This window comes from Anthonomus grandis, chromosome 13, assembly GCF_022605725.1.
Source record: "Anthonomus grandis grandis chromosome 13, icAntGran1.3, whole genome shotgun sequence".
Classification (NCBI taxonomy): Eukaryota; Metazoa; Arthropoda; class Insecta; order Coleoptera; family Curculionidae; genus Anthonomus; species Anthonomus grandis.
The window spans coordinates 3,031,079-3,045,360 of NC_065558.1; the positions used below are offsets into that span (position 1 = coordinate 3,031,079).

General features: G+C 29.0%; 1 protein-coding gene across 1 annotated transcript in view; it reads right to left on the minus strand.

Annotated features, from left to right (window-relative positions):
* Positions 1–914: 914 nt before the first annotated feature.
* Positions 915–14,282, minus strand: part of LOC126743587 (protein Wnt-1) — a 59,064-nt gene continuing 45,696 nt past the window's right edge. The window contains exons 4-6 of the mRNA XM_050450749.1: positions 6,018–6,211; positions 5,739–5,935; positions 915–1,469 (exon numbers count right to left, since the gene is read on the minus strand). Coding sequence (XP_050306706.1) covers positions 1,282–1,469; positions 5,739–5,935; positions 6,018–6,211 — 579 coding nt within the window. The 3' untranslated portion in view covers positions 915–1,281. The remainder of the gene's footprint in view (positions 1,470–5,738; positions 5,936–6,017; positions 6,212–14,282) is intronic.

Consider the following 14,282-nt stretch of genomic DNA (forward strand, 5'->3'; position numbering starts at 1 on the left):
ATTGCTCTTATTAATTAAAGTTAAATCCTATAACCAGTTAGAAAAACTAATATTTTTACTGAGGTATATCATTTTTTCCAGCGAACAACCTTAGAGGTCTGTCCATAAAGGTCAAATTAGTCCAACTTTACAAATTTTTAGTTAATAGAAGGCAACCCAAGGCTCTTATAAATGAAGGCACTTATGCTTAGGACCCACCGTTTAAATTATTCTTGATGCTTGGTAAGTCAACATCATACAATCCTTCAACATATTTTTTATTAATTTGTCTTTAGTCCATAAATATCAAACTAGTTTAAGTTTTTTGTTGGTAGATTCCAAGTTTAGGCTCTACATCTCCACTTTCAATTATCAATTACGACTTTTTTTGAATTTATATAGGATGGCGCTCATGCTCAAAACCTTAATTCCATACTATTGAATCGGAAATTTTTCATTTTTTGTTATTTTGTTTTCAGTCGATAAAGATCACTTTAGTTTGGTAACTTAAGGCACGTAATCTTAACTTACGATTATCAATTATGTTTTTTTTTAATCTATAAAATGGCGAGGGCCCTCTTGCTTAAGATCTACCGTTAAAACTGTCCTTGATGCTTGGCAGATCGTCACCATAACCCAGTGACATTTAATCGGTTTCGTAAACTGGTATAAATGAAAGGCTAAATATACATTCGTAATGATTTATTAAATAGCATTAAATTGTTTTATACAATATAATTAAAGTTGTATAATACAAGACAAGGAGGGCAATTATAAATTACTACAGTTACAAAAATAAAATCGCTATCTACAATATTCACTATAACATGATATTTACAAAATCACTTGGGGCGGTTAATACACGTTCTGTTTTTTTTTCAAAATTTTTGTTTAAAATTAAACGAAAAATTGACATCAAGACAAAAATATACATCGATATGAGATACTATATGCTGATTTAAAATAAAAAAAAACAATATATACACAGGAATAAATTAAATTAAAAAAAATAATAAGTTAGGTAAGTACTAATGTATCACTGGGTAATGACCCTTAAACTACCTAAAACATATAATTTTATAGAAAATTCATATATTTAGGTAACTTTCTACATAAACACGTCTCTTATAGAGATAGAGATTCCTATACAAGTTTAGAGATACGTCCTAAAGAGAGACCATATCGACAATAAATAAATATACACAAAATATATTCGAGAGTCAGTCTTTCTACTATACACTAAAGAAGCAATTTAATATTTTTTTTAATACTGGTCAACGGATTATTAGTCTACAAATAACATTATGCGCAAGTGTGAATTTTCTTTTTCACTTTACATATGTCACACTTTACCTCACAGCACCAATGGAACATACAGTTACACCTCTCCATGACTATCACCTCTTGGGTCTTGTAACCTCGACCGCAACACATGATGGCACAGTTGTCCACACCTTCTGAGGTGTCGTTACATTGACGTCCGTAAGTTCCTGAAACAAGAAATAAAAAAAAATTGTTAGACCCTTTTTTATCAATTGGTCAAGTCATAGAATATACTTTATTTGCTAAGTTTACAAACTTGTGCTAAAAGCTTCCTAATCCTAGAATTTATAATACAAGTATTTATTTGGTTATACAGGATACAGGATAAAAACAGAATACAGAATCGATTTTGATTGTACATAGAAGCATATTTTATACAATCAAAGAAAAAACAAAAAAAGAAGAAAAGAAAAGGTGAGAACCAACATAGAACAAGAATAATAATTAAAAAAAAATTAAAATACTCTTCAATGCTGTAGTAAGCTTTTGGTAAGATTAATTTCTTTAGTTCTCTCCTAAACTTTTTAAGGTCTGTAACAGTCCTAATCCAAAAAGGAACATGATTAAATATTTTACGACTAATAAATATAAGAGAGTCTCTCGTAAGTGAGGAGGTGGGGATTGGAAGAGATAAATTGCCCACTTGACGAGTATTATGACTGGTGCAGCATGGTGGACTTACGGACTTATGTATGAGTGTTGCAGTTTCCAATATAAAGAGTGAGAAAACTGTTAAAATTCTTTCAGCTACAAAAAGAGGTTTACAAGAGACTCTCAGACCAACACCACACAGATACCTTAACGCTTTTTTCTGAATAGCAAAAATTATGTTAAGGAGTCCCTTGGAGCACAAACACCAAAATCGCAACCCATAACGGATATGAGAGTCTATTCAGGCGAAATAAATTCGACGAGCAAACAACCCCCCCCCCAACTCTCTGACTGCAAAACAACCAGAAAAATGTTTAGCAGCGAGGCCCAAAACGCGGTTGTCAAACCTTAAACTCTCATCAGTGACGAGGCCGAGAAATCGACAATAATCCCTACCATGTAGTGGGCTCTGCTCATCAAACAAAAAACCCTCTACATTACACTTAAAGCCCAGAACAAAAGTCTTATCAATATTGAATACAAGCTGATTGCAGATGCACCACTCTTTAATTTTGTGAAGGTCCTCTACTATGAGAAATCTGACATGTTATGCCACAGAATTATAGTATCATCGGCAAACTGAACCACTAGTCCATGCAGTGATACAGAGCTTAAGTCATTAACGTATAATAAAAAAATAAAATAGGACCTAACACTGACCCTTGAGGTACACCACATTTAAGATATGCTATCCCTGACAAAAATTCAGATGCAACCACCCTCTGGGTGCGGCCAGACAGGTATGACTTCAACCACCCCAAAGCCACTCCCCTAAATCCGTAAAAATCAAGCTTTGACAGCAGTATTACATGATCCACACAGTTGAAGGCCTTGGACAGATCACAGAACACCGCTGCTGCAGCCTCCTTGGAGTTCATAGATAGATAGATACACACTCTTCAAGATATTTTGATTATTAGATAAGTTGATGAAAAAATGAGGTATAAAGGAGGTTTGTAGCTACTATAGAAGTTGAGATATAAGCTATTGAAAAGGTATCTCTGAAAATAACATAAAACGCGTAGTTGAAGAGATTTATTTTCAAGACGCGGAAGTTTTAGTCGGGTTAATAGCAAAAAGCTGTTTTTTGATTTATTTAGTTTTTATTTAATATTAGTTTAAGAATATAAATAAAACAAATTAAAAGTAAGTATTCAGTTTTTGTCATTGAATCGAAAAACCTGTATACAGTAGGAAAAAAAACTAAACTGCCATTTTACTTGATTACTGTGGATCGAAGTTAAATAAACTATAAATAAACTTTAATAGAAGCTAAGATACAAGCTCTTAAAATAACATCTCTGAATAATTAATTATGCAGAATTAAATGAGCCATAACTGAAGTTTGTGGGTTTTATAAAAACTAATATATAAGCTATTGAAATAGCGTCTCTGAAATTAATTGAAGGTGTTAATGTAGAGATTTGTTTTCAAGAATCTTTGTAAGGAAATAAACTGGTTAATGTTGAGATATGATTTCAAGCCTTAATATTTTTGTTTGTGTTGAAAAAAGAGATTTGAATGTGCACTTATTAATTGGGTCATAGATTTTATTAAAGGATGGCAATTTATTAAATAAGGGCAAAATACTAAAACAATATGCAAATGAATTAATTTTCTATAAAGAGATATGTTTTTTCTAAAAAAAGGGTGTATTTTCAAATTAAAATATCTCTGGTTCTGTTAAAGTTGAAAAATCGAATTTTGGCACATTTTATTTTTACTTCTTTTTAATTCAATTTGGTTATGTATCCTATTGTGAGATTTTTAAAATGTATTGAGAACGAGCAAAAAAACATAAGTTCCTCGAAAGTTATTTTTATATAACTTATATTTCATATTTGGATAAAAATTTAAAAAAATATTATAAAATATTTCAAATAGAATTCTGAAATAGCTTTTAATTCACTAAAACTATCATAAAAATAGAGGGTTTAAATGCATATCTCTAAAAGTAATTAAATAAGGAAATTTTCAGATCTCCATTTGTGTTGAGAGTAAATAAATGATTCTTATGTTTTTTTCTAAAAATTTCAAAAAACGCTCATAACACGAAAACTACCGAAAAGTCAAAATTGAATATTTGTATAAATGTTCTGTAGACAATTTCATTGGATAATTATTTCAGCTTTCTTGAAAATAAGTGAATGACATCAAAAAAATATAAATTTTTAAAAAATGATTTTTTTTCCCAAAAATTTTACAAAACGCCCACAATTGAAAATCGACCAAAAATTTAAAATTTGTACAAATATTCCGCAGACAATTTCATTCAATACCTTTTTAACGTTTTATGAAAACTGAATGAATTCGATAATTTTTTTTAAATTACGTTTTTAACAATTCAAAATTGAAAATTTCTTTAAATATTCTGTAAACAATTTTATTGGACCGATATTTTAGCGTTCTTTGAAAAACTGATTGAAATTGAGGAACAAATATTTTTTGAAAAAATTACGTTTTTTCTACAAATTCAAAAAGAAAATCATATAATTCGAAAACTACGGAAAATTTAAGATCGATATTGTACACACAAATATTCTTTGGACAATTTCATTAAATACCTATTTTAGTGTTTTTTGAGGAAACTGAATATTTTGAGGGAAAAAAGATTTTTTGAAAAAAATTATACTTTTTTATAAAATCTTCAGAAAATGCTCATAACACGAAAAACACCGAAAATTCAAAATTAAAAATTTATATAAATGTTCTGTAGATAATTTTAATCGCTCCTTATTTCAGCGTTTTTTAATTAAAACACCTGAATGAAATTCAATTTTTTTTTTAAATAATAATAATAATAATAATATGATAGTAATAATAAACTTTAATTAGAAAAAAAAGCTACATATAAAATACAATACATTTTAAAAAGTTAAGTTAATTTATATTACTTTCATCCATCCAGTACATTCTCTAAATTCATGTTTTTTTTTTCTAAAAATTTTACAAAATGCTCATAACTCAAAAGATACCAAAAATTCAAAATTGAAAATTTCCATCGGCGTTTTTTGAAACGCTCATAACTCAAAAACTACCAAAAATTCAAAACTGAAAATGTGTATAAATGTTCTGCGGGCGATTTCATTGGATACCTATCAACGTTTTTTTAAAAAATACTGAATGAAATTGGGAAAAAATTTATTTAAAAAAAAATATGTTCTTTTCTAAAAAACTTACAACATGTTCATAACTGAAAAACTACCAAAAATTCAAACATAAAAATTTATATAAATTTTGTTGTGGACAATTTCATTAGCCACCTATTTCAGCGTTTTTTCAAAAAACTTAATGAAATTGATTTTTTTTTAATCATATTTTTTGCTAGAATTTTCACAAAATGCTCATAACTCAAAAACTACCAAAAATTTTAAATTAGTATAAATGTTCTGAAGAAAATTTCATTGGACACCTATTTCAGAGGTTTTTAAAAAAAACTGAATGCTATTGAGTATATTTTTTGAAAAAATTGATGTTTTTTTTCTAAAAATTTCATAACTCGAAAGACTAACAAAAATTCAAACATTAAAATTTTTTATAAATATTCTGTGGACAATTTTATTGGAAGCCTATTTCAGCGTTTTAAAAAAAAAATAATTTTTTAAAAGAATTAAAAATAAAAATTTTCATAAATATTCAATGGACAATTTTATTAGACATTTACTCCAGCGTTTTTTCAAAGAACTGAACAAAATTAAAAAAAAAAATTTTTTTTAAAGTATCATGTTTTCTTTTACGATTTTCTCAAAACTCTTTTAAAATATTAACAAGTAAAAAGTGCATACCTTGGATTCCAAGCCTAGGATTCCTATCACAAAACCCTGGCGACATCTCGTAATAAACCAAATCCTTAGACTCTGGCGGTTTATGTTCCGAAATGTACGGCTTCAGCTTGAAACCGTACTTCATCCTCGTTTTGCTCTCCCTTTTTGTATGGATGCTATTGGTCATTATCCCCGTCAGTTTAGGGTTCTTTGGCAATCTGAAACAAAGCAAAAAATATTACTGAACATCCAGAAAAAAGCCCTGGAAAGCTTTAACAATAAAAAGAGAACTGGTCATACCTATTACTATGCGCTTTATTATTCTTCAAAGTAACAGAATTATGAGCGGTTACGTGGGTGGCACCGTCATATCGATCCTTCAGCAAATCTCCTACCACTCTGAAGCTGGATAGGCGCATCCAGCACGTTTTCATCGTACAGGATCCAGACATACCGTGACACTTACATTCTTGACGCATCATAGTTTGGACATGCTGTAACCAAAAAAAAATATTTTAGGAAGTTCTTAAGTAGCTTCCTTCATTCTTCCTTTCATTGGCACTCAAGATGCATTTACACCATCATATTAATAACTATGATAGCCAAGCATTCGGTATATTAAAAAAAAAGAAGTGGTTGCTTTAGCGATATGCATGTTGAATGAAGAAATTTGACCGAGCCCAAAATTCTGATTTCCTGAACGTATCCAACAGAGATGTCTTGCAGAGCACTCAGGCAAGACGCGATTATCTTAACCGGTGTTAATAAACCAAAATTAGCCGGTTGTAAGTCACTTGGTATCGCGGAATTAATTGATCCTGATAAATACCGGTGCGGTATCTTGGCACTCATTAGCCATATCGAATTCAAAGTCGGTCATGCGGAAGAAAGGAGGATTTTATGTATGCGAGGTTTTTAGGTATAGTAAGCAGATCCATTGGCGCAACTATAGCGTTAGTTAGTTTAGGTTTTTTTATTGGAAAATGTTTTTTTATGTCTGTTGTCAAAGTCAAAATGCGGAAATTCAACAGATTTTTTAATATGAAAAGGTCATACAATAGGTATGTCGTTTATTGAAAAATTATTTTAAAGAACTATTCCAGGCACTCGAGTAAGTGAGAATTTATTAAAAATAATTCAAATTTAATTTTAAAAAAATTCTTTTTTTCATTCTTTAATCCTTAATTCATTAACAGCTATAGAAAGTATAAAGAAAGTCGTAAAAATACCTCGTGTTTCAACATCTAAGAAACAAAAAAGCAGATCAACCGCTCTTGAAAAAACAACTTATATATTTTTAAATATAAGAGCAAAAGAATGTAATAAACAAACATAAGAATAAAAAGTAAAAGTTGAATCAGACAAGGAAGGCAGTAGAAATGGTGAAGCAATAAAAAAAGATGAAGATAAAGAAACCAGTGAAAATGGTTTCTATTTTATGACGTAAAAAAGAGAATGATATTTATCAGTATCAGATCAACTTATTTTGTATACTCAGTAAGTAAATAGAGTTCTAAGTAAACGAAAAAGATAAGCAAAAATATAAATAAATAGTAGAAGAAAAAGAAAACAAAAAGCAGTGAAGCAGTGAATTGAATTTATGTCTAAAGAAGGACAGTCATTCATCAGTCTTATATTAATCCTTTTTTGGGTAATGGAAGCAGTTGAGCAGTGGAAGAAACTGAAGACCAAGAAACATTATTTAAATATATGGCGGTTTGAATTTATTCCAAGTCTAGGTTTACTTAAAATAAGTTAACTTAAAAAAAACTTTGAATGACAAGGAAAAGTGACAGAAGAGGAAAAAAAACAGTAGAAGAAGAAGAGGAAAAAGAAGGCAAAGATGAAGAGAACAGCAACATTTCATCTTATAACGAGGAAAGAGATATTCATCATTGCCTCTGTTCAATATCAAGTCGTTGCAAGATGAATGTTTCCAAAAAAAGAGACAAGGAGGAGAATCTCAGGTTTGAAGAGTTTCAAACATTCTTCATAAATTATTTATCTAATTTTGTGTTCAGAGCAATTAGTTTTACAATACAAACAGAATAGAAAGAAGAGTATGGAGAAGAAGTAATGATAATGATGATGATGATGACGATTATTGAAATAAAGAGAGTGATAGAGAACAGAATTAAGAAGCAATAAGCGTGTGGAGTGTCATTTAAAATTCCAAGACAGTAACAGATAATAAGAAGATGAAAAATAAAAAAATTATAATTATAAGAACAGTCAATAAAAGCGGGGTAATGAGACAGAAAACAAGAATATAACGAGGAAAAGCAAGAAAAGCAACATCGAATCGGACCAAACACAAAAAAGAGAGAAACAAAATAAATGTAGAAGAAGAGAAATAGTTATTAGAAAAAAGTCTAGAATAACTGAACCAAGGATAAAAAAATAAGGACACAGTATGATTAGAACCAGAACACGAAGACTAAGAAGAAGAACAAAGACAGCAACACGAAAACTATGTTTGTTTCTTGTTTGCTTTAAGAGATGTAATTAGTGTGTTAGGTTGTAACAACGTATAGAAGAAGAAGGAGAAATGATAAAAGTTGTAAGAGGAAAAATGAAGAAATCAATTGGATATCTTTATCGAGTAATAGAAATTTAATATTTTCGTAAGTATATGAATGTAGAGTGATATTTAATATTAATGAACAGAAGATTGAAGCAGTCTCTTATAAGAAATAAATGAAAAAGTCAATGGAAATGAGGAAGAGAAAAGAGAAGCAGAAGAACAAGTAGTAGAAGATAAAGATAAAGAACACAAAAGTTTAAAAAAAAATTAATAAAAGAAAAAGAAGAAGACAAGATCGAGAAGGAATCAATATTTAACGATTTCTTAAAAGCCTTTGACAATGTAGACAATTAAAATTTCAGAGCAACTATAATTGTTTTTCAAAATTATTAAGCAAGTTTTTCAGATTATAAGCAGCAGAACTCATTAATATTTTGTCTGCCTAAAACACTCGTAATCCTTAAGAATATAGTATCTGAAATAAAAAAGTACAGGAAATAAAGTCATATGTAATTAAAATGGCATAAAATGAGAAAGAAGATCAGAAACAAAAGAAAAATAAAATTTGAATGAAGGAAAAGAGGTAAGAATAAGATTAAGAATTTAAAAAAATTTCTATGATTGATATAGAAATTTTTACTGCCTGGAATAAACATTTATTTCATTGAAAGATATATTTTTTAAATTTTGATTGGATGTTTTGCTATTTTTCATTTTTTATGTTTGTATAAGCAGCTATATAAGTTTTTATTTTTATAACTTTAATGTTTTTCTTATTTTTTTTTCTAAACTTTATATTATTCTTATTGTTTTTGCTTAAATTTATATTATATTGTTTAAAATTGAAAAGAAAATCTTTTGCAAATTAGGTCTCATTTGTAGCTTTTATTCTTTTTTAGTTATAGTATTTGCCAACTTTTTTAAATGTCTGTAAGAAAAAAAATTCTCATTGTCATTAAAACAAAATTTGATTTTTTTTAGTTCTTGAACAATTATAAATTTTGTAATTTATGTTCTTCTTTAAAGCAATTGATTAATTAATTCTTTGATATCCCTTTGACTTTTTACAGCTTTTTACTCAACTATTTATTTATTTTTCAAGTTGAAAAACACAGTCATTTTGTCCCTTATCTAAATCTTAAAAATATTAATTTAGGTATTCAAAAAAATCATTAACGAGAAGGGAAGGACAAAACAAGGAAAAGAAGATAAAAGAAAATAAGAAGAAAACAAAGCCAAATGCTGATATGAAGACATAAAGAAAGGCAAAGCATCTAAAAATATTTATTTTACTTTTTAACTTATAACATAGCCAAACTTAAAATCAATTATTTTCTGAAATATTCAAAAAACATTAATTTATCTTTAAGCCAGATGATAGAGCCTCTATTAATAATTATCGTCCAATTTAAATACTGTTAGTGCAGTCCCCAAGGTTTTTGAAAATTTGGTGTGCAACTTTCTATTCCCACTGTTCAATCCATATTTTAGCAACAACAATTTGCATTTAGTCCTTGTAGATTTACAGAGTTAAACCTTTACTCACACGGACTTTACGTTGGATGCTTTGGACAAGGGTTTTCAGGTGGATACAATATACACCGAATTCTCCAAAGCGTTTGATAGAGTACCACACAACATGCTGTAAACTCTTTGGGATTGATGGAACTTTATTATCTTGGTTCAGGTGCTACTTATCTGATAAAAAGCTTATTGTTCTAATTGGCAATTTTCTGTCTATGGTAATTTGGGTTCCATCTGGTGTTCCTTAAGGGCTCACACCTTGGACCACTTCTTTTCTATGTCTTTATTAATGATATTAATGAATGTTTTGCTTGCTGCAATTACTTGCCTTTTACAGATAATCTGAAAATATGCATTGTTGAAATTCAAAACTGTGAAAAAATATAATATAATCTGAATAATGTAAAACAATAAGCTTTTCTCGCACTAGACGTTATTTAGAATTCAATTACAAGATTAATCAAAACAGTCTTAAAAGAGTCTCGGTTATCAGAGATCGTGATATTGCACTGTGTAAAAACTTCCAGTTTAATGATGTTGTTAGGGCCTTTTAGATGCTTGGATTCATTAGAAAACGTACGCAAAAATTTACGGTTATAAATTCCTTAAAAAACCTTTACTATGTCTTTGTGCGTTATCAAATCTAGTCTCCATATCATGAAATTTATATTAATTAACAGCCTCAAATTTGTTAAGCAGTTCTGACGATATGAGCTTAATAGTTTAGATAATTATGAAGATCCAAATACTTGATTTGCTGAATACGGCCTGTATTACAGCAGGTCATCTAAGAAGATATTTCTTAACAATTTAAAAAATTTTGTATAGTAGAGTGTCAGCTCCTACATTACTTAGAGACAATATTAGTTGATATATAGAAATAAATAAATAGAAAAGAAGAATCCTAAGTATAAATATCTAAAAAATAATATAAAAAATGAAAATAAAGGTAAAGGCAAGGAGAAAGATAATGACGAATGAGAAGGTGAAGAAAAAAAACGAAGATAAACAAATGGATTTATACAAGCAACGAGTATTCATGAGCAAGAGCCTTTTGTCAACGCATAAAAAACACAACCAATTTTCGGCTTCAGAAAATTAAATTTCCAAAGTACGAAAGCTTAAAAAAGATCGGAATATAAATATCTCATCGGAGAATAATAAACACATCTGTTGGATGGGAGATAGTTTAATAAGAGGTCGGCCGTCCGAGCCCGTGGCCCCCGGCGAATGTCACTTTATTAGTAATGGTCGCTCTGAACGAGTTAATATGCATTTTAATGTACTGCCCGTTTTCGGACCACACACAACACACACTTTACACGCCACGGATTTACGTCACATTTTTAACGTATTAATATCGTTCGGTACCACCGTAAGTATTTGAGCCATTTTGATACGGTTTTAGTCAAATGGTACCAGGATTATGGAAGTTCTTTAGGCATTGACGAAGAAGAAAGAGAAGAACATACTTCCCCCTGGGGATAGGAAACAATTGACAAAGCAAGAAACCAGAGCGAGATCAGATTTAAAGCGATTCCAATATGAGCAAAGAACAATTCGAGGCCAACAGGTTAAAATAATCTTTTAGAGCCATTCTTCTCCTCTCTGCATTTAATTATATCAATCTAATACACAAACGATACAAGAGATCAATATTATACAAAAGTTATAACAACATAAGAGGCCAAAGAACTTGAAAAGTTACCCAGAAGAGCAATAGTACAACTTAGACACATATTTAATGCCCATTATAGATTAGGTTACTTCGCAAACCAGTACAAAAGAGCAAAAATAATAATGATAGCTCTAATATCGATTTTAAGTTAAATCCTTCAGATAAATAACAAATAATTCAAATATACGCCTTCGCAGCACAACTACAGTTAGCCAGAGTAGTAAATCATATTAAGACAGGTAATAACTTAAAACATAGATCTATGGCAGCCCTAGACATGGAAAAAGCTTACGATACGATTTGGCGAGAAGTACTAATAAACAGAATCCAATTATAATCAAAATATTCGCAAGTGTACTGCCTCAAACGGAGGTAGAAACTCAATCATGATATAGGACCAATTTGTAAACTTTAATTTTAAAGTTTGCTTAATTTTTGCTTTTTTCGGGTATGCATAAAAAAACTACTTTAGGCGATCAATTATATATTTTGTCGAAGTTTCTCTATCTCTCGTTCATCCTCAGGACTCCAAACGATACATAAAAAAAACAAATTAAACCATTAAATTAAAAATCATTGAACCAATTTTATACAATTAAAATCGAGTTAAATAAAATTAATTATTTTGAAAAATTGGTTATGAAACTTGAAATAAAAAAATTAACACTCAACACAATTTCTAAACCTTCCCAAAAGGTCACAATAGATAAAATTAGCAAGATTCGATCCAAACGAAAAACTGCAGATACACTTAGATATATTGTAAATCGTCCTCGTTAATAATAGTAACTGTAACATCATAATTAATACAATAAATGCATAGATCCTTCTATTCTCTAGAGCTTTTAATTTTTTTTTCTATTTTGTTATAACCATCTATGTTGGAAAATGAATTTGGGCAATAGCTGTGAGACAATCGTTTCAAACATCTCATTAATTTATTATAGAAGAGAAAAGCAAAACATTGATAAGGTATGTAACAACAAAAGCAAATATTAGGCATACTTATAAACTGAGGTCACGAGAAATAACTCACATTTAATTTCAAAAAAAACACTAATATTAGAATAGAAAATACACTAATAGAAGAAGAAGATAAATACCCAGGAGTAACACTAGACAGGAAACTATTATTTGATAAACACTGCAATGAAGTCAAGAAAAAAGAACACAAAACAATTAACTACATATATCTCAAGATGTTCGAATGGATGTAAGGTGGAGCTGTTAATAGATTAAAGTTCAATCTTAAATAGAAATAATAGTAGTAATTAAATTTATAAATATTGCAAAACAATAAATAAATAAATAAACAGGATTATGAGAGTTTTTTAGACATGGAGGCCATTGACGGAAAAAAAGAGACGACTATACTCTTCTAAGAGCAAAGAATTGACAAAACAAGACACTAGTGAGAGATAAGGTGAAGAGAGATTGATTCCTATATAGTCAAAGAAGATAGAAAATAGGCAACCATAGAAAAAACAATAAGAAGGCAAAAGAAAAAAAGAATTTTATGGTTCACATAATTGTTTAGAGCCATTTTTCTTTTCTTTGCATCTAATAAGAGAACAAATAAAAATACTTTCAAGGTCGTAGTTGACAGATTTAACGCATTATTGACTAAAAATGATTAAGAAGGAAACTAAACATTTAGTAGAAGGAAGTAGAAATATATATATTGACCAGCTAAAAAAAATTAAGAAAGTAGATGAGAGCAATAAATGAAAGGGAGTAGATTGAGAAATGAGAAGAAGAGAATTAATAATAAAACTTAAAGATCCTTGAATTTTTCTAGCTCATTTACTTTCTGTCTCTCATCCCTACTGTTCCTATAATAAAAAGAAATCTCTGGATTTCTACAAGGGTAAAATCCAAGTACCAGGACTAGCAAGAATTAACAATATCATCAGCATCAATGTTAATTATCTTTTCTTTTTAATCCAAATCATGTAGTTCTCATACCGTTCTTCTTTTAGTCTATTTTCATTAATTTTCTTTCCTCATTAGGATTTTTGATTCCTAGCCTAGGAATTTAAAACATATTCCCAACTTTGCATGAAGTTTTTATATTCAAATTCATCAATGATTTGCAGTCAAGCAGAAATTCATTTATAAATATTCGACGTAAATAACGTCATGTCACTATTAAAATCAGGTTATATATTTAAGGGCATATTGACAATATTATCATACGTTATTATAACCCTTTTTCCGCATTACAAAGTTCATTGCATTATAATGTTAATATACCGATATGGAAGCGAAAGTGCCCAATGCCTGTTTTTCCTATGGTCAGCGCTTTCATTATCATAGCGGTATATTAATATTGGACTTAATCTTTATTTGTTGTCATTTTTTTATCTAGTAGAAACTGTAATGCAAAAAAATTTATAATTAGTGATGAATAATATAATTAGTTATATCATTAGTATGATAATCATTATAATACAGAAGAAAAACAAGTTAAAAAGGGAAAACAAGAGATTTTTATAGTATATGCTCGGCTTAAATGCAGCCTTCTAGAAGCTGATGCAAAATATTTATTTAATATGGAAATGTGTTTGTGACTAGTCGTTAAACATACTTTTAATTATTAACTTCTAATCCATTACTTATTATCTAATATATTAGAAGAAAAACATTATAAAAAAGAGTAAAAAATTAGAATTTAATAATAATAATAATAATAATAATAAATGACTTTATTAGGACCAAGCAAGGCTACATAGATAAAGTCTAGCCATAGGCTACTCTATTTAACCTAAAATACAGAAAATATAATAAAAAAACACAGCAAAAAATTTTGTATATATAATATTATATTTTAAAAATTTTT